This window comes from Equus asinus, chromosome 4, assembly GCF_041296235.1.
Source record: "Equus asinus isolate D_3611 breed Donkey chromosome 4, EquAss-T2T_v2, whole genome shotgun sequence".
Taxonomy (NCBI): Eukaryota; Metazoa; Chordata; class Mammalia; order Perissodactyla; family Equidae; genus Equus; species Equus asinus.
Window position 1 is genome coordinate 26,763,557 of NC_091793.1, and position 21,174 is coordinate 26,784,730.

Here is a 21,174-nt window from a genome sequence, read left to right on the forward strand (position 1 = left end):
ATTGTGAAGACTGAGCATTTGGGAAGAGATCAAATAGAATATTGCCAGATATAAAGAATAATTTTGGATTGATTAAAGACTTAAGTTTAAAAACAGAAATGTTAAACAAAACTGGAAGAAAAATATGAAAATTTTCACCTAAGGATGAGAATTTGTATATGCCCAAGAGAAATGGAAAAAAAAAAAAAAAGTCAAAGGAAACCTCTAGTAGATTTGATTAATTGAAATGAAAAAAAAAGAAAGGGAAAAATTCTGAATGTCAGTCAGAACTGAAACAAATTTAAATTGCAAGTGATAAATTGGGAAAATTATGCTCGAAACAGACATAGCATATAATATATAAAGAGCTCTTACAAGTCAATAAGAAAAATAAATAGACCAATGGGAAAATGAGTAAAGGATGAGAATGAAGGAATTCACAAAGGAAGAAAAGCAAATGGTTAAAAAGAAATTTTAATGTGACGACATCACTAATTATTTGAAGAAATAGAAAAATAAGCTTTTTATATCTAAATGTCAAGGCTTTAAAACACTGTTACCTAATGTTGGCAAGTATCCATTGGACGAAATCTTATGAAAGTGTCTGTTGTAAATTAACATCAGAATAGCTTTTCTTTTTAACAGTTTAGTGATATTTATCAAGATTCTTAAAAAATATATACAAGCAGTATGATGAAGAAATTCTTTGTCCTGAGGAAATAGAGATTAAGTTAAAGGATTTCATCAGGATATTATTCCTTTACAGAAGCAAAAATTAGACACACCCTAAATCCCAACATCGCTGAAAAGGTGGAGAGATGATGGTACATCCTGACAATGAGATGTTTGAAGCATTTCAAAATCACTTTTTTTTAAATAAGACTTTTATTGATTTAATTACAAGGTTGAATGTTGCTTGAATAAATGAAAATTAAAAATACTTGTGATATAATAAAGTTAAAAAAAGGCACAAAGCTACTTCCTCCCAAATTTAAAGACATCTATAATTATTTAAAAGTGAAGAACATAATGGCAATATTTGATAGGTTCCCTCTGGGTACAGGGCTTCCAGTGGGGTTTTTTTTTACCTTTTATTACATTTTACAGAATTTCTATGGTAGTGCAGTTTTAAAAAAATATTCTTTTTCTTCTGAAAGAAGGGAAGGAGAAAAGAAAAGAGAAAATAGTGACTTCAAACGGATAGGTAACCAGAAGAGAAACATTGTTGTTCTCCCAGCCGATGGGCAGCTCTGCGTGTTCCTATGTGAGAACACATGCACTGTGGAGTCCAGCGCACCTGCGTGTGGGTCGAGGCTGTCGGGTGCCCCCATCTTTGTCACAGGAGCTTATGGGTGAGAATTTGGTTGGAAGAGCACCCAAGAAGTTCTTGGGGCTTTGTATGCATTGACAAGCCTCCTCCTTTTATTTAGATCATATTTGCGGTGTCTTTGTGGGACAAGTAAAAGAGAATAATGGGGAGAGAGGTCACTAAGGACTTGCTTTACACTGTTTTGTGCAGCCCCAGTGACTCTTGCTTGCATTATCTGTGTGGGCCATTTCCTAGTCTTTCACATGCTAATCTAACATCAATTAGATCACTTTTGGTGCAAGTGAAAAAATAAAAAGGAAATCCCCCCAGTAAAAGCGCTTAAACAACCTATTCATGTTCTCACATAGCAAGAATCGGAGAGGTTGGCACTTCCAAGAGTGATGGTCGTCGTCTTGGGGATTGTCTTGGGTTCCTCATGGTCACAGCAAATCCAGCAGTCAGCTCCTCATGGACAGTGGGGAGGAAAAGAAAGAGGCTTATTCCTCCTTCCCTCTCTCTGTCAGGGAGGGAAGCTTCTCCCTAAAATCTTGCATCAGACTTCCCCTCAGGTGCATTGGCCAGGATCATCGATGTGCCCTAGTCCTGTCTACAGGGGAGACTGGGAAAGTGAGGGTTTCTGTATGGCTGTCTGTGTGTTTCAGTCTCAGTAGAGGATTCAAAGTGTGCCTCTGGGTAGGCACCTAACCATCTCTCACACTTCCTTGTAGATTTGTCATGAGAAGAAAATGCATATTTAGAAAGCAAGGAGGATCAATATATATATATGTATATATGTGTGTGTGTGTGTATATATATATATATATATAAGTACTGCTCTCCCCTCACCTTCTCTTTTTAATCTGTGACTTCTGAATTAACCAATGTGGAGTTTGGATTGGATAACTTTATTGGGATTTTCCGAGGCATTTAGTTTGTACATGGGGACGGTGCCCCTTCGACATGAAGGTGGGTGGACTGCCAGTAGTTTGCATTTTCTCAGTAGCGTAGGGAAACTGGCTGGCTTAGAACACCTCGTGCTAACTCTAATAGGTAGCTGAGTTCTCACCTGATGAAGAGGAAGCAACTCAGGTCTGTACCTTGGTACAAAACAATCAGTAGATACGGATTTGCTGAAGGCACACTATTCCGAGACAATTCAGATGTAGAGAAACCGATGTCTTCTCCAAGAATTTAGTGGAAACTAATGAAATGGGGAACAGTGCAATACCAGTCAGTTACCAGCTGGACAGTCAAGGATGGCTCCCCAGATGGGGAATGGGGTTGGGGAAATGGAACTTGGAGCTGGGGCTGGGGGCTAGTGTGATTTCCAGAAGCCAACAGGGGAAGGGAGGCCGTTCCTCATGCTAGGCACATCGTTATCAAGACGCAGAGGGTTTGAGGAGTGTGGAGAGAAGGCGTGGAGCTTTTTATCTTGCTCTATGAATTAATGACAGGCTTTCACTGCTGAAAGAAGAGAATACCTTTTCTCAAGCAGAACTCCTTTGCCTGCTTATTATCTGCTGAGCTTAGCTATAAAACTTAATACCCTTATCATTACACTTTTACTGTCAGAAAAGAAAGGAATGCATTTCTTTTATCTGCCTGACACTTCCTTCTATTTTTCACGTACGAAGACTACACCTTTTTTTTTTCTTCTCCCCAAAGCCCCCCAGTACATAGTTGTATATTCTAGTTGTAAGTCCTTCTAGTTGTGCTATGTGGGATGCCGCCTCAGCATGGCTTGATGAGCAGTGCTAGGTCCACGCCCAGGATCTGAACCGGCGAAACCCTGGGCCACCGAAGTGGAGTGCATGAACTTAACCACTCGGCCACTGGGCCGGCCCCTACACCTTTCGATATTAGAAGAAACTAATAAACCAGATCGCTAAAACTTTTCACCCAGGACTGCTCAGGATGCCCATAGGAAAAAAGTTGGATATTTTTACCTTCTAGTCTTCAGTATTCATATAAACAATATGTCCACATTTGGATTAAAAACAGAGAAATCTAATGTCTACCAGATACAAAAGATCTTAGAAAGTACTAGGGGAGTTTCCCAGTAACAACAGTGAATCTACCACAAAGGATGCTCATATAGGGGAGACACGTGTCCCAGAGTGAGTTTCCTACAGAGCAGTCGAGGGAGAGAGAAGCATGCTTAGCAGCAGATGAGTGTGGACCTAACTGGCCTTATATTTGGACAATTGAACTTTCATTTTGCAGTGTGCAGAATCTGTTTGAAAATCAATGTCCCTGATCTTTCAGTGGATTCAAGGGCAGAAGAGGGAGATGGATGGGATAGGCATTATGAAATTCCTTCCTGAGGTTCTGTTTCTCTTATTTATTAGGTATCTTGCAACAGAGTGCCAACCGGATGCCCTGTGGGGCATTGCTAAAATGAACAAGGAAGCCCAAGGCCCTGATCTTAAGGTTCTCAGATCCAGTGACCTAGTGACAGTATGGATCCTGGGGGCCAGGATGTCTTGGTGGAGGAACAGAAAATCAAGAAAGAATAGAATTGGTTCGTCTACTCTAAACTTAGCACTTTATGCTCTGCCACTTCCCAAAGAGAAGGTACAGAAGTGTTTTGGTTAAAAGCTACCTCCATAGACTGCCTGCTTCCTCTCCAGGTGACTACCTTGAAGGGCAGATTGATTCTAGCAGCTGACTTAACAGGGTTTGGATCTGTTGGATGTGGCATTAGGGAGAGAGGAATCATGTTCAACTCCTCAAATTCTGGATCAAGCTGGTTGGTGCCTGGTGGTGTTATTTAAGATGGGGGAAACTGAGGAAGGGGCAGGTTTAGTGGGAAGAGAAAGGGTTCCGTCTGGCATTTAGACATCCACTTAGAGGTAGTAGGGAGTATAACACACGTGACTGGGAGCTGTCCAAAATGGAGAAGTGCTCATACTTCTTTAATCACTAATGTGATTTTTTCCTCCTAAATAATTGCGTAGTGCAGGATCAGCAGGTCCATACGTGTGCCATTCTCTAGGCATCCTGCTGAGAGGTGTGCCCCCACTGGAGCACAGCTCAGTACATCCTGAGGCTGTGATCCAGAAGAAGGAATCCACTGGCCTCTTCTTCTTGTGTAGGGCAAGTACGAGAATGCTCTTGACCCAATGAAGTTAACATTTGGGGCTCAGGTACTAGGGAACCTGGGCTTAGGTGGCAGTGTTGAGGAGAATGCTAAGCTACAAACAGCTGTCCGGCACCTGGAGCGTGGAGTCTTGGTTCAGTGTGCAGTTGAGTTTAGGATGAGGCTTCCCTGCTGGGGGAGGGGGTGCCTGGGTCCAGTGGAAAGGTGGAATCTCTCGTGCTGGGAGCAGGGCAGCCGTGGGTCCACTGGCCAAGAGAGACCTCTGTGAATCGGGCCCTGGACGACCTCGCTTGTCTAAACTTTATATTCTTTCATTGATAAGCCTCATTTAATTCTCATTTGTGGAGGTATAGAGTTGTCACTTTTTCTTCCTTTAAGTCAGGATGCAGAGGACTTTAAACACTTTAAACCCCCACCTCCTTCCTCCTCCAAAGTAGTTCGTTAATTCTGGATAATGTGTTTTCAAGTAGGTCAAAACTGAAGCAAAACTCATACTCTCATGCGAAGATCAAATCAAGCTTCTGCTTGTTCATCCATACATATTTTTGTAAGTTTTCATTAGTACTTTGGAACAAGGTGTCTCCACTATTGATGTTCTGGACCAGATAATTCTTTGTTGTTGGGGCTGTCCTGTCTGAAGATGGGGTGTGTAGCACAATCAAAAGTGTCTGCAAGCATTGCCAAATGCCCCTTAGGGGGCAAAATTGCCCCTTCTTGAAAACTACCGCAGGAGAATCTGACAAAATTAGGAATGACTCCACTGTTGAGGCAAGCCCTGCCTAAGATGCTTTTGAAGGCAATGGGATGGAAAATTCAAGCCACTAAAGTCAGAGACCAGCTAAATAGATTTATGTCTCTTTATTCCCAACCACATGAAACATGAGCAACACCCAGATGTTGCCTGTCCTGGACACATTGCTTGTGGACCCCATGGTGATACCCATTTATAACTCTCTTACCTCATTTGGGACACCAAGGGGCCGGATTCTCTTTGTTCTCTAATTGAAACGTGGAAAGCAATCTAGAATTATTTCTAAACAAAGACCACTTTCAGTAGGAAACTTGGAAACATTTCGAGTTTTCATCCCGTTTTGCACCATGTCCCCAACCTGATTTTGGGAAGAGGTATACATAGGTGTGGAAATGTGGGTTTCCTTGCTTAAGAACGATAGACAATGCTTCACAGCCTATTAATTCCATCTATTTCCCATGATGAAGTCAAAGCATGACATGGCCATCAGAAGGCCCTGGGCCTCATAAAAGTGATTTTCCTGAAGGTCAGACAAGGTGAGTTTCAACCCTGTCATTTATTAGCTGTGGAACTTTGGACAATGATGCATTAAAGTCTTAGTTTCCTAGATGTAAAATGGAGACACAAATTCCTTTCTTGCTTAATTCACACAATTATTTCAAGAATCACATGAGATAATACAGTTGAAATTGCATTGCAAACTAGAAAATGCTGTACATACATTGTTATTATCGTCATCATCATCCTGTTGTCATTTTTGAAAGATGGGCATCTTCACAAACTGACCTGTCAAATATCCTTTTATATACTCAACTCCCTTGGCTAAAAACTCATCTAACTAGGATATTTTCATTGGATTTAACCACTCAGCCAGGCTGAATTCAAGAACCCCAGTGGGTTTTCAATCTGCTCACTACTGGCTAAATAATATGTTTGAAGAGAAAATAGCAAGCGATGATCAACATCTTATTCATAGGCATAATAGCCCTGCTGAAACTCCCCTTTCTCATCCCCTATTATTATTAATATGGAGTTATTACTTATCGTACATTGTGTCCCCGAGTGTACTTTTTGCCTTTACATTATATATACATAATACAGAAGCTCTACTCTCCAAAACCAGCCATTATAAAGAAGCGAGAGGAAGTCACCGTAGTGGCAAGGCACTGGCATCTTGAGCTCACTCCCCGTGATCAGGCCTTTATTCTACTTGTCATGTAGTGAAATATTCCCTACTTCCACATGCAGGATTACCGAGCAGCTCATGAGTGCAGATTCTGTGAGGCAATCTGCTAGGTGCTTCGACATACATCACCTCATTTTCAGTCTCCCAGAACAAGTAAGTGGCTTTGTCTCTATTTCTCACATGCAGAATCTGAGGGTCAGATGGGAATTGACCAGACTCCAAGTTGCGTTTTCAAACTCTGAGTATAGTGCTCATTTCCTTATTTCCTGTTGCTTTCAGATTGAGATGCTTAAATATTCCCACCCCAGAGAATCAAAAACAAACAAACAACTATGTATATAGGAACTTGACAGTGTCTGTTGCAGACAACAAAAAAGAACCAAAGTCACAGAGCTTTGCCATTCATTTGGGTCTTGGGTTTCCCAGCTAGAAGTTAGGATTGGTTGAGTCATTTCCCCGATTGTTGGGGACCTCAGGATGGATTGCATGTAAGAATCTCTTGATAGGCTTTAATAACACAAAGCAACACGGGAAAAAGCAATGCCAGGGCCCACCCTTGACTGCACTGTAGCATCACTTGTGATCTTTATCAAACCATAACAAGCAGCAATACCAGGCCCCATCACTAAAGATCCCAAATTGGTTTTTCTGGGGCAGGCCTGGTAGTGGGTCCTGGTGATTCTAATGTACAGCCAGTGCTGGCCCGTGGCTCCAGCTGGTCTTCATCAGTAGTCTGGAAAAGGACATGTAGACTTCAGTTGGCCTTTGCTCTGGGCCCTTGACAGCATTGTTCATAGAAAAGGTGAGCATCAGAGGCTGAAACTTTCTCTGGGGCACTCTTTAGTGCTGAGGAACAGAAATGAAAACTCCGTTCTAACAGTCTTTTTGGATCTAGACTTATATTTCAAGCTTCCCTTTCTGCTTTTTATTGTGGGGCTATTAATTTTCTTCGTAGAATGTTACTGGCCACTTGTACTCCTGTAGATGTTGGAAAAAGGGGAGGTCCATGCCTCTTCATTAGTTGCATTAACTATAACTATGTTGGAGTGTTCATTTGTACAAGAAGCATTTAGCTCCATAAGTAGTCACCTTCGCCTTTTCTGATTTTACTTCCAATTACAGATGCAATTAGTTGCTCCATCCCAAGAATTCTAGGAAGAGTTCATATATAGCTTTCACTGCCTAATGATCGTTCGAATGTTTTGAGTCAGTATCCAAAACTATTAAGATTTTTAGAATGAGGTGAATCTGATTTTCAGTCACAGCTCCTATAATTCTTTACTATCACATGATTTTCCTTGATGTTTCCTTTATAGAGTATTGTGTGAATTAAAAGACTATTTGTAGGGGCTGGCCCCGTGGCCCAGTGGTTAAGTTCGCGCGCTCCGCTGCAGGCAGCCCAGTGTTTTGTTGGTTCGAATCCTGGGCGCGGACATGGCACTGCTCATCAGGCCACGCTGAGGCAGCGTCCCACATGCCACAACTAGAAGGACCCACAACGAAGAATGTACAACTATGTACTGCGGGGCTTTGGGGAGAAAAAGGAAAAAATAAAAATCTTTAAAAAAAAAAGAATATTTGTAAATTGCTTATAGTGTCTTTACATAGTTAGCATTCAAAAAAGGTGATATTATTATCATAAATATAATAATACTCTTTTCCTTTAACTGTGATCGCCTAAAAAATAGGAACATTCCACATTTGCTCTTCTTCCTTAGCATCTAGTATGGAGTTTGGCACACACAATGAATGTTTGGATAAATGAGTCAGTTTCAGTATTAGGTGATTTTTTTTTTTTTTTCGAAGGGGGATTTAGAGCATTAGGAATTTCTTTGATCAGTAACCAAATCCCCAAGTGGAAGTAAAGGCTTACTGGAATTATCTTGTACCCCACAGCATCCTCTATAGTAGTTTCTAAAGGTGACATACTTTCCCTTCTGCTTTCTCATGTATGATAAATTCTAAATCTAGACAAGTTAGACAGCTATACTCAGCACCTGGTTTCCTTGACAACCCTTCATATAAATAGTAAAGGCCTGTTATGGGGAGTGAATGTCAATATAATCACATTCTAAGTCCTCTGAAACAAGGTTTCAAGGTCAAGATTAAAATATTTGAAATTACAATAAGACCTTTGGTTAATGTTTGTTAGATGTGTTACAAGAGCTGAGTAAAAACATCATCTTTTCAGGGGTGACCAGTGAAGAGGAGAAATTGTGATCGACGTTGACAAGGTTTTCCTTTGGATCTTTTTACTGCACCAAGAGAGTTTCGCTGTCCGTATTTTGTGAAAGAAAACAGTTTTTAAACCAACCAGATGTTAATTAAGCCGCCCCTCTGGTTCATCATCTCCCTTAACCCTCTTCACCTGCTCCGGGTTGCCTTCCCAGGCATTTAGAGCTAAATTGACCCACAGAGTGGATCTCAGGAGCTGGGAAGAGTGTCACAGGCAAGGGCTTTGCCTCTGAAGGATTACAAAGCCCTCTGAAAATGAAAAGCACCTCATTAATGCTGAGCAGCATGGTGCCTCGTTAATTGCAGCCCATGAGGCTGCCCTTTAGATGATTCTATGCGAAGGAGGCGGAGACAGTGGGAAAGACGGAATGGGGGTGAGAGAGCATGGCCAAGTGCCCCCCACATCTCCAGATGAACTTGAGAACAGATCACTGTAATGTTTTCTGATTAAACTGCCTTCTGATTAAATTCAGGAAGGCAGGAAGAACTGCTGGACTCAGCAGGTGAAGGGTTTTGATTTATTTGTGTCTTTCTACTCACTTCTCTGTTCTGTGGCTAGTTTGGTGTCGTATAATCCTGTAGAGCAAAGTTTCTCCCCCTTTTAAAAAAATTTATCATCTCCCTCCCCCCAGGAGCCTTTGTAGATTTTTTTTTCTAATTTTGTCCCCTCCTTGAGGTTTTAATAACAAATTCTAGTAATATCTGAGATTTTTCGCCCCACAACAAGCAATTTTTGCCCCACTAAGAATGCATGCTGGGGCCAGCCCCGTGGCTGAGTGGTTAAGTTTGCGCACTCTGCTTCAGCAGCCCAGAGTTTTGCCAGTTCGAATCCTGGGTGTGGACATGGCACCAGTCACCAAGCCATGCTGAGGCAGCATCCCACATGCCACAACTAGAAGGACCCACAACTAAAAATACACAACTTTGTACTGGGGGGCTTTGGGAGAAAAAGGAAAAATAAAATCTTTAAAAAAAATGCAGGCTGAAGAGTAAATTTATAGTAACAGGGAAACAATTAAGAATTTTATTTTTTTTTCCCTTTCATTTACAAGCAAAATGGCTATCTCCATTCTAAGCACTTTGAGCAGTAGTTGAATATGTGTGTGTGAGGGTGTGGGGGTGTGTGTTACTTTTAGCTGGTGAGGGTGGATCCGCCAACTCGAAGTCCTTTGTTGTCTCTGGATCACGTTCTCAACCCCCCATCACGTGTGATGTCTTCCTTTTCACACAGGTGCATGCACACATGTAAGGACTGCAGATAAATAGGCTATGACATATGCTGATGAAACACCACACTGTCTATCTTAGAGCCACCTGGGTGTCTTTCCCATCCCCTCACCCAACTTCCCCAACCCCCATCAAGATAAATCACTATTCTGAATGCTTTAATAATGCTTTTTGAAATTATTTGTATGTCTCCCCAAGCTGTACAATAATTTCCTGAAAGCACTCCTATAGTGTTTGAATGAATGAATGATGAATGAATGAAGTAGGTTCACCAACATCCCCGTCACGAGGAATGGTTCTGAATAAGCATTGCTCACGTACATGGATTGTTTAACTTTTTCAAAACCATCCGTTGAGTGCCTTCTCTGTGTCAGACACTGTGGTAAGTACACATACATAAATACATACTGCGCACTATAATAAGAAGAATTGCAGCTTCTAAAAATATGAAGTCCAGGCTACTCAGGAGCTAATGCAGTTTTCTCTTTAGTGCATTGAAAAATCTATTAGTTAGGAAGGCAGCTATATTTCAGGAAATTAAACCGCTGTAACAGTCCAGTTCACAAATCAGGACTCCCCGTGCTTTGAAATGCTCCATTTCATAGCATGAAATGCTGAGGAACGTTCAGGCAATCCGTGAATGCTCCGTGACCAGTCCGCCAAGCTTCACAAAGCTACACAGAGGATGCTTCTTGCCAGACTTGAGAGAGGAAGGGGCTTTGTTGCCACCCATAAGGGGAGGAATGTGTTTCTAGTTCCATGATCACATTCCTCTTGATTCACTGTAACTTTGTCATCCTTCTAGAATTAATTATGTTTGTGGAAGATGGTTTCTCAGTAGGTTTCTGAATAATGAGCATTTCAGGTGGGAGCCAGCTAACTTACTTTAGGCTGGGCTTGTACATTCCGAGTAAATGCTCATTGATACTTAGTACAGATCACTGTCACCTGTAAAGACCAGCTGGGGGCTCTTACAAGGTTTCCTTCCAAGTTTCCATTGTGGGAAGATGTGAAATACGTAACTCAGCCCTCCTGTTCATACTGGCTCCTTAGAATTTCAGAGAAGCTCACCTAGAGCCGCTTTTATTGAAAAATGGGATTTCTAAGTTTAAAGAGAAGGACAGCCAGGAAACGTTGTTGGCTTCACAGTCATAAACTGCCCATGAGGTTTAGGGTTATCTAAAGAACTCCTCATCTTTCATCAACACTTTCTCTTATTAATCTTTGAGAAAGGTCTTCTCTCCTTGTCCTTCCAACCATGTCAAGTTCAAGTAGGACACTTGAGTTCGGGGCTATCTCTTGTCTTGTTTCTGAACCGTAAACTGGTTGGCAATCTAGTGTAAATGATTTGGCCAACCAGACCTTGGGAAATAATGTACTTTCTGTATCTGCTGACTTGGTTTCTTAGAGTGTAGTCTGGGGACACCTTCTATAGGATCACATAGGGTGCTGGTTAACAAGACAAATTTCTGGGCCCCTCCCCAGACCTGGGGAAGTATCACCTCTGCGTTTGATTCTGGGAATCTGCATTTTCTGTAGGCACCCTCCAAGGTTCTCATATCTGTCAGCTGCCTGTAATCTTCTCCTCCATAGGTTGCTGGGGTATATTCCACAAATACAGTTGAGGTTATGTCTCTTTGCTAATGAAAACCTTTTTGTTTCTTCCCACTGTTTCTAGGATATTGTCCAGTGTTCTTTAGCGGGGCATGCAGTGGTCTCCAGTGTTGCACCCTTTCCTGCCTGTCCATCACTTCCAACTCTAAGCTCTACCTTGCTGTTTCAGACTGTAGTTATTTTTTTACACACACGCACACACGATTGCTTATTTCTATCTCTGTGCCTTCACTGATGCTAATATGTCTCCTGCTTTTCTCTTGATATTTGGGAAACTCAATTTTCAACACCAAATTTAAGGCACTTCTCTGATTATCCTCCTTCCCTTCCTCACACTCCCCTTTAAATGTCCTCCTACCAGGCTGCTGCTGTACACGTCCTTAGACTTTATCATAATCCAGTTCACACCATACGGTAATTTACAGCTGTGGTAGCTGGTTCCCCAGATGGCCCCCAATAATCCCCAGCTGCTAGTAATCACACCCTTGTTTAGTCCCTTCCCGCACTGCATAGGGCTGACCTGTATAACCAATGAGACATTGCGGAAATGATACCATGTGACTTCTGAGGCCAAGTCTTAAAAGACGTCCCTGCTTCTGTCTTGCTGTCTCTTGGATTACTCACTCTGGGAAAAGCCAGCTACCGTGTTGTAAAGACAGTCAAGCAGCCCTATGGGTGGTGATAAGGAACTAGGTTTCCAATCAACTACCAGGCGTGTCTGAGGGAGCCATCTTAGAAGCGCATCTCAAGCATTCAGATGTCTGCAGCCTCGACTGATGTCTTGACTGCGACCTCCTGAGAAATCCTGAACTAGAACCACCCAGCTCATATGCTCCCAAATTGCTGACACAGAAACTGTGAGATGATAAATAATTATTGCTGTGTTAAGCTGCTCTGTTTTGAGGTAGCTTGTTATGCAGCAATGGATAATGAATATCCACTAGACCATAGACTCCGCGAGGACGTCAGCCATGTTTTATTCATCATGGACTCTGGTCCCTAGCCCCTCCTCAGTACCTGGCCCACGTTAAGTGTTCCATAGATGCTCACTGAAATAATCCCAACTGCGCTAAACTGGAGTTTTTCTTTGCTGGCACGGGTAAATGCAAAGACAGATGACTTTATCTGGTAGATATGAATCGTAGCTTTTGTTGCTGTAAATATCGTTGGTAATAATATTAACAGTGAACGACAATAGTCAGTACTTATGTACGGCACGAGAATGCTCACAGTCCTGTGGAGGATGTGCTGTAAGTATGCCATTTTCCAGATGGAAGAACTGAGGCACCTAGTAATTACTTGTCCAAAGGAGCCCAGCTAGTGAGTGAGAGAGCCAGGATTCACACCCAGGCGGTCAGAATCCAGAGTGAAGGAAAGGCTGTTAACCAATTTAAAAGCTAACGTTGAGGCCTTACCATGGGCCAAGTCCTCTAATGGCCTTAGTTCTCTTGCCTCATTTAATGCTTTTCCAAACCTTGTGTGATATGGATGATTTTATTTTCTCTGTTTTACGGGTGAGAAGGTGGAGGCTTAGAGATGAGCTCGACAGTGTAGACGTGGTGGAGTCAGGATTTGGAATCCAGCCAGTCGGACTCCCCAGGTTGGGCTCATTGCACAGTCCTCCCCCATGGATCTCCCAGAGTCCCTGCCCGCCTGAGCTCCTCGCCCTCCATTTCTCAACAATTACATTCTGAACATGGGGTGGGTTGCCAAGACGACAACTGAGAAACAACATGAAAGGCAAATGACTTTTCAAACGTTGTGCAGTAGGATGACTTCTTTTTTTAATTTTAAAAAATGTGTCAAGGTGATTTGTAATCCACAGGAAAATGTTGATATGAGTAAGAAATCTATTTAGAGCGATAAATATTTCCAGGATGGTGGAGGAAAGCTCACAGACTGCAAATGTAATAACTTCCTAGAAGGAGAGCAGGGCATGCTGCTGTTACCCTATTTTACAAATGAGAAAATGAAAGGCCAGAGAGACTTAGGAGCCAGGAATACCCAACTCCAAGACCTTGGTAGCTAATTGCCATGAAAAATTGCTTCTTGGTGAAAGAAGATTGGGCTGGATGGAGGCATAGCCTCAGTTATGACCCTACAGTAGGCTAGAGGGGTGAAGAGCACATCTGAGTGACTTGGGCCATGGGAAGGGAGAAGAGAAACACCTGCATTGTTTCAAAGTGGAATGTCTAGGGCAGGAGGATTGAAAGTTGGGGTAGGAAAGGACGCAGTCCTCTTCTCCGAAACTTTAGGCACTAGGATAATAACTTAACCCAACCTTTAGACTCGTCTGGAGGGGTTTAAGGAAGAGATCCCATAGAAATCTCTTAGGACAACACCTGAAGCCCACAAAGCATTCAACAGATGCTAGATATTCTATTCTCTTGTTGTCATGACTGGGGGCATCCCAACACCTCCTGAAAATCATCATCTTCCAGAAGTAATGGGCACCATTTCCTGACAAAGCCATCCTCTTGTCCTGCTTTCCCCTGTCTGACAAAGGCCAAAACCTGGTGTCCCCCTCGAGACATCACTTTCCTTCGTGCCCCAGGTTTTACACAGTCACCTTCAGAGAGGTGTCTTCTCTCCAACCCTTCGCCTCCATGCTCATTTCACTACCCTGGTCAGATTTCCTACGTAAATCTTCAGAGTAAATCCTTTTCTATGGCCCACCCAGCGTCAGATGAACCTTGGAATCACTTGCAGTGCTTCATAGAAACTCCCTTAGGGTCTGTCCACCAAGGAACTGGCAGCTTCTGGAAAGTGAATTTCCCCTTGAGAGCACCCCCCATCCCCTCAACTTTAACCAGAAACCATTAAAACCTGGATTGCTTATGTCCCTTTGTGTGAGTGCATTAGGTGGTATTCTTGAGCACGATTGCATTTTTGCTAATTAAATCTTAGAACATGCTGCTTAGAATTATTAACAGCCATTGCAAGAATAATAATCTGTCCATTAAGATAAGCCTAGCCTGCATTTTTATGATCGTTTTAATTACATGAGCCTTTTGACGTGTTTATAATGATGGAGTACATACTAGGATATTGCTCTGCTAGGTGTTGTGGTCTCTATAGGATACTCTGGGGTGAATCTGTATGATGCCCTCCAGGTTTCCGTGACTTTCCTCAGAGGATGGTCTTTTCTCCATTGGCCCCATGGCTTAGTGTCCCTGGTTGGATTGAAGTTTATTGCAGGATGGGAATGAGATGAGTACCAGTCTGGATTGTACCAAGAGACAGCCCCAAGACATGGGTGGCCCCCCCACCCAATTTTCCTCCTCCTGAAACCAAGGATGTGCTGTCCAATTTGGAGATCTACCAGTGGAAGCCCTGAGTTTCCCAGCGGATCTCAGTTTGTGATTTTGTTAATCATTTATGTAGAAATATAGGAAAAGGTGATGGGTGACATATTTCCCCATGACAAAACGATCTCCATTCCCGGCTTACCCTTTAGTGTCAAAGGTACTATAATTTCTTGCTTTTTTCAAGCTCCAAATCCAGGACCATCTGAGCCTGGATAGTGCTGGCACATATTCACTAGGAGAAAGGAAGTGGGCTTTACAGAGGTCCCCTGGGTGCCCAGCACTACACCAGCAGCTTTGCAATCCTCCCAGCAATATTGTGAAGCAAATGTTCTAAGCCCACATTTTGCAGATGAGAAAACTAAGGCTCATAGAGGTTAGATGACTTGCCTGAGGTCACACGGCTCGTTAGAAGTGGAACTGGTGCTAACGCCCAGGATTTGGGGCTCAATGAGCCACGCCCCTTGCATTGTACTGGACTGACCCTGGACTTAAGCAGTTATGGATGCTCCAGCTCCTAGTGGCGGAAAAGGTCAAAGGTTGGCTTTGAACCAAGGACTGGCTAACTCCACAGTCATGCACATTATCAAAGATTTTTTGAGTAATGACTGTGTTGTTACCACAGTAAGAATCCAGTCCAGAGCAGGAGAGAGACATGGAAAGTTAGACACAGCGTGATCGCATGCTGGGCAAGAGGAAGTGAAACGACTTCCCTCAGGAGCCCTCACCCAGCCTGAGGCAGCAGGGAGGTGGCGTCTGGAGGTTGTCGCCTTGTAAGTTGAGGGAAGAGGATTTGGAAGAAGACGGGAGGAGGGCATGTTATATGCTAGTTCTGTGAGAGAGAGCCATTTATAATAAATGTATCTGCTGATTACCACACGTTCGTTCCCCCAAAAGATTCCTTAGTTTTCTGCCCTTTCCTGGGATCTTCCTTCTGAATATAAACTCTTTTGAATGCTTCCTTTACCTCTAATTGAACACTCTGACTTAATTGATTATGTATTAAGCCGGGGACTTGGGGTGGCATTCAGGCCTGGGCTCATGTTGAGATTAATTTATCTCTGTAGCCCTACTGTTCCGCGGTGCATCCGAGGGCCTGACATGTGAGGGAAAAATGCAGCGGAGCATCAGGGCAATCTCATTAGACGGCTTCACCCCCGACTCTCGTGTGCAGTCTTCACCAAGCTGTCCTGCCTTGACGGGAACCAAAATAGATGAAGAAGTTAATCAAAGGTCTGATTAAATGGCATGGCTCTACAGCATGGACCGATGATTGCCCGGCTTCAGTTCAGGCAAATTCTCAGGGGAAGAGAAGAAACCGAGCTGAGTTCCAAAGGCGGAGCTTTCTGAGAAAGAGTTTTATAAAGCCCACTGGAGGGAATTACTCACCCAGTTCTCAGGTCGCAGATCTGAAAGTGATGGCCAGTCCGGAAGCTGGCTCCAAAGGGAGGATAACGGTGTTTGGGGGAAAGTCACAAACATTCCCCTAGCAGATTCCAACTATACCTTTGTATCTTGCTTGCTGCGGGATTATAGACAAATGACTTGCCTTCCTCTGCCATCTGTCCTTCTATCCATCCTTCCGTCTATCCAGCCATCCACCCACCCACCCCACAGAGATGCATTTTGCATCTATTTTGTATAAGGCATTGTGCTTTGATCTTGCCATCCTTTGTAATATAATGACTGTGCTGGTTTGTCTCTCCAGGTCGTCTCTCACCCTCCTCCACTCTGCTTTGTGCCCCATGAGGCTGATTCATAAGGGCTGAGTCCTGGTGCTTACTTTCCCGCTGGCTTCCATGTGGGTTTGTCCAATGGTGCTCCAAAGCAGGGGACCAGTGGACAGGAGGCGAGATCTCTCCCTGTTCCCTCTTGTGGGATTGCCACAGGTCGGCCGTGTCCCTCTGCTGAAGGCCACTGCTCCTGACAGGTGGCTTATTCATTTGGCTGCCCTCTCTGGGCTCCAGCAGCTGCTGGCATTGGCCCTTCAGGCCTTGGGTAGAAATGGCCCCTTACTCTCCCCATCCCTTAGTGCTGCATAGTTCCTTGTTACTGCCCCTAAATTCTGCACACACTTCAGTGAATAGTCCTTTTTTTTTTTCTTTAATTACATTTTCCTCAGGTTACCCAGTTTGAGTGACTATTTCTACCCACACCCTGACTGATAACAATGCAGTGACCGCTAGAGTTAACTGCCTTTTATACATGGCAGAGGCTCAGAAAGGCTGAACAAGCTTGTCCAAGGAGAAGTGGCGATTGAGTAACGATGTCAGAATCTGAACCCAGGTGTGTCTGCTCCAGAACCCAAAATTTAATGCTCTGGTATATCCCAGAGATCCCCGCCCCACACACATTTTATGAAGCAGTTTGAGGCCTGGCTACCTAAACACTCGAGATAAGGAGGGGGCATCAGGAAGAAGGGTAGAGCATACATTTGCGGAGGGTCTTCCGTGTACCCAGCACTTGACCCCTTTAATCTCTTTTTTTTTTTACATCAACTGTGTGATGTCGGCAGCATCTCTATTTCACAGGTAAAGAAACTGAGGGTGAGAGAGAGCAACAGCTTGCTTAGGGCTGGAGTCCACGTTTTAACTGTTACCTCTTTTTTTCCCTCCTCCATGCTGCCCAGGAACAAAGTGACAGGGATGTGGATAGAGTTGATGATTCTTTTTGTTGAGACTGACACATCGGGAGGAGTGTAGTCCCTCAGTTTAGGTTTTCTTTTTTTTCCTGGTCAAAATTGTACTCAGTTATGCAAAGGACCATTGCCGAACTGAGATGAGAATAGCGGTAGCAAAGGTGACATTTTCAAATAAACTGAAGATGAAAGCATAACATGAAGTGAGTTTGAGAGATGGAATGGATCATAAGAGTTATCACAGGGCATCCTTTTTCATAGCTTTCCGACATCAGCTTCTTGCATTCCTGTTTTCCCATCATTACCAGATCTTGATATGTTTAAGAAGAATGTAATACTTTTAGTTTGTCTTTACAACAGTACTAGTTGCTCATTAAAAAACGTTGAAAAGTATAGATGAGTGAAATATGTGTATGAACATACATATATATGTTCATATAGAGACAGAGCGAGATAGTGATATTCCCATGATCCCAAAATGATCGCTATTAGTAATTCAATGCTGTGCTTGCATTTCTTCTTTCTCTGCATAAATTTGGGTGGATGTGTTTTCGTGTGGTTTGATTATATAGAGTGGTTATTAAGCAAAAGCAACTTAAAAACTTTTTTTCTTTTGACATCATATGCAACTTTATTACATCTTAATCTACATTGTTTCTAGCCATTGCATAATATGCTATCAAATGAAAAAAATACCATTTTTAATTATTCAATTTTGGGGCATTTGGATTGTTGCTATTTCTTTACTTTTATAACACGTTGATGAACATCTTTAGGAGTAAAACTTGGATTTCTCATTTTTAAGTTTGACTCTTTTTAAGAATACTGTCTTCAAAATGGAATTATAAGGACAAAAGAGATGAGTAGTTTTTGGAATCTTGATAAGGCGGCCACATTTTCTATTAAGGATTCCTTTATGAGTGTTAATTTCTTGAAAATAATTGTGCTTTGACTTCCATGGAGATTCACTGGCAGCTGAGACAGGGCCCCTACCCAGAGTGACCTTCATAAATGACCTGTACCTTTGAAAATTCTCATCACACTGGTGTTATGTATTATTACTAGCCTTGCTTTTGGGTACCAAGTGGTACCAAGGTGGGTGACTTGCTAATGATTCTACCCACTTGTGGGACATTTATTGTTCCTTTATATCACATGAGGAATTTCAGTCTTAGCACTCCGTGGGTTGTTGATTTCTATCCCTCTGTGTGTGTTTCTCCTCTTTTGCTACCCAGTTAGGAGTGTTGCACAGATTATGAGCAGGTCTTTCTTATATGTTTGTCTGAGAACCAAGAGAAGACAGCAACACTAATCCGTCCAATTACAGCTTAAAACAAATAGATAAGCATAAGCTTTAACAATATCATTAAGTAGTAATCTTTAATATCACAGAAATGGAATATAACTTAAAGAAATATATCTACCTAGGAACAATTAGGTACTGGTTGCAAAAAATACACAGTCTGATTCAATTTTTGTCCTTTTATTTCTTCTTTTGTGCATATTCTTGTTTTCTCCAGTGAGCCTATATAATTTCTGTAATAACAACCATCTTATTTTTAAAAAATCTGAGCAGAGTGTTTGCATGTAATAGTTATTTCATAAATATTACTTTTCTTCTTCCTGGATTCAGATACAATATTTTCTTCCAAAAACCTTCACATACCAAACTGTGAATTACATGAACAAATCTTTAAGAAAATATTCATTTATTTATTCAACAAATTTTTATTGGATACTTTTTATGTACCAGGCAATTTATAATGTTTATGCAAAAAATTAATACAGTAATTTCTTTTTCTTTCTCCTGCTCCCTCTCTTTGCTACCTTGTCTAGTCTGAAGTTTCCTGGATCCCCAACAAACATTATTCTGGGATTTATGGTCTGATGAAGCTCGTCCTGACCAAGACTCTTCCTCCCAACCTGGAGAGGGTCATCGTCCTTGACACAGATATCACATTTGCAACCGACATTGCAGAGCTGTGGGCTGTGTTCCACAAGTTCAAAGGTAATTGTAGCCCATGTTTTCTGCTATCTTTGAAGGTGACAGCTTGCCAAGAATAGTGACCGTATTTTTAAAAAATAGGAAGTTGACTCTTGATGAGGTCATGCTAATGAAACGGATAAGGAATTGCAAATACAGTTGAGTATCAACTCTGCGGCCATTGGAAACGTGTTAGAGTAAAACTGGGATTTCTTAGCATTTCTTTAGTAGACTAGGAGATTAGGTCTATGTTCATTGGAAGAACCCAATTTAGGGTTGCTGAATTCTTTTGTAAGAAATAATATCAGGGGCCGGCCCCATGGCCGAGTGGTTGAGTTCCCTCGTGCTCTGCCCAGGGTTTCGCTGGTTCAGATCCTGGGCACGAAAGTGGCACCACTCATCAGGCCATGCTGAGGCAGCATCCCACATAGCACAACCAAAAGGACCTTAAAAAATATATATATATCAAATGTGTCTATTTTGTATGCAGATAGTTGAGTGTTGACTTACTTGTGTAGAGACATGCATTTATCGGTTTTCTCTTCTTATCAAATGCTACTTTGCTGAGAAAGCCTGTGAGATGACGGAGATGGTTATTGATTAGAGTGTTTGAAAATGTTCTTCTGGCTTTTGCTTTCATTAACATTGTGGTTTATCATTTTAAGGAGGTGTATAAGTTTGGCATTACAAGATGTCCCTTCTGGTCTGGGTCATTTCTTCTTAGCTGGTATTTGGCTCTTGTCAATGCCCCAAGGTGTGGGAGAGTGTCTGTGGGAAATTGTGAGCCCAATAGGTGTAGTTCACTCTGGTTGTGGATACTTAAGAGAAGTGACAGGTTAGCACAACTCTTGGACTGTTATTTTAATACCCCTCTTTCAGATGTCTTCCTTAAAACTGCATTATTTTTAAAATTCTTCTCTATAGTAGACAAAAACAATGAGAGAAATTTGGCAGTGAGATTTTTTTTCTTTGTTTCTTTTTTTTTTTAATTGCACTCTGGCTTCTGTGTTTAAGATTCCTGCTGCCTCTTCTCTATAACTCCTTATCCTGTGAAGGTGAGATACTACTTAGTGATTTTAAATCACGTGTTTTCATAAATCACAGGATATTCCAGTTGGTTTCTGTTTCCATTCATGGACAGAAGGGTAAATTCCTTGCTCACTCCAGCCTTTGCTTGCTTCCTTCTGGGAGCCTTTTAGCTCTGAGCTAATTGAAAAAAAGTCCTTAGCATATCATGGGAGAGACACTCTGACCCTCGGACTCTTTCTCTTGTCTAGGTCAAAACTTACTTTCCTTACAAGTCAATAATGAAATAATGACACTAATAAAGACATCATTTAGCAAAACTGTCGCAACTGAATGTGTTTCAGCTTTCTAATCCCTTCCTCATAGAATGCTTGGATCCGTCCTTTTATTATGGAAATAAAGAAACTGAAGCTTGACAGGATGCAGGGTTTGGTGCAGAGTTGAGACCAGAATGCACGTGTGTTGGCTTCCACGTGCATCTCTTTTTAAATTCCCCTATCATTTCTGCTTGTTTTTCTGATCCCATTGAACTCCTTGGGGGCAGTTATTTTTTTGTCATTACATCGCATTCTATTCATATTTTTATGCTCATATCCAGTATTCAGTGTGTATTTGTTCATCAGGCACTTACTGCATCCCTACTGGGTGTCGGGCAATGTACTGGGCTCTGGAAATAAGGAGATGAGCAGTGGAGGGAAGTGAGAGTTACCCCATCTCCTGAAAGGGTCGGAGAGGGCAGCCAGGAGGGCACCATGCAGGAGGTGGTCCTCATGCTCTGTCCCGCCCGATAGTAGAGGTGTGTGCAGTGGACGCCCACATT

The 21,174-nt window shown here is 42.3% G+C and overlaps 1 protein-coding gene across 11 annotated transcripts in view; it reads left to right on the forward strand.

Moving 5' to 3' along the window:
- The window catches only part of LARGE1 (LARGE xylosyl- and glucuronyltransferase 1), a 539,997-nt gene that overhangs the window by 285,048 nt on the left and 233,775 nt on the right, over window positions 1–21,174 (forward strand). For all 11 annotated transcript variants that reach the window (XM_070506993.1, XM_070506995.1, XM_044780870.2 and 8 more), the window contains one exon: window positions 19,181–19,352. In XM_070506993.1, coding sequence (XP_070363094.1) covers window positions 19,181–19,352 — 172 coding nt within the window. The remainder of the gene's footprint in view (window positions 1–19,180; window positions 19,353–21,174) is intronic.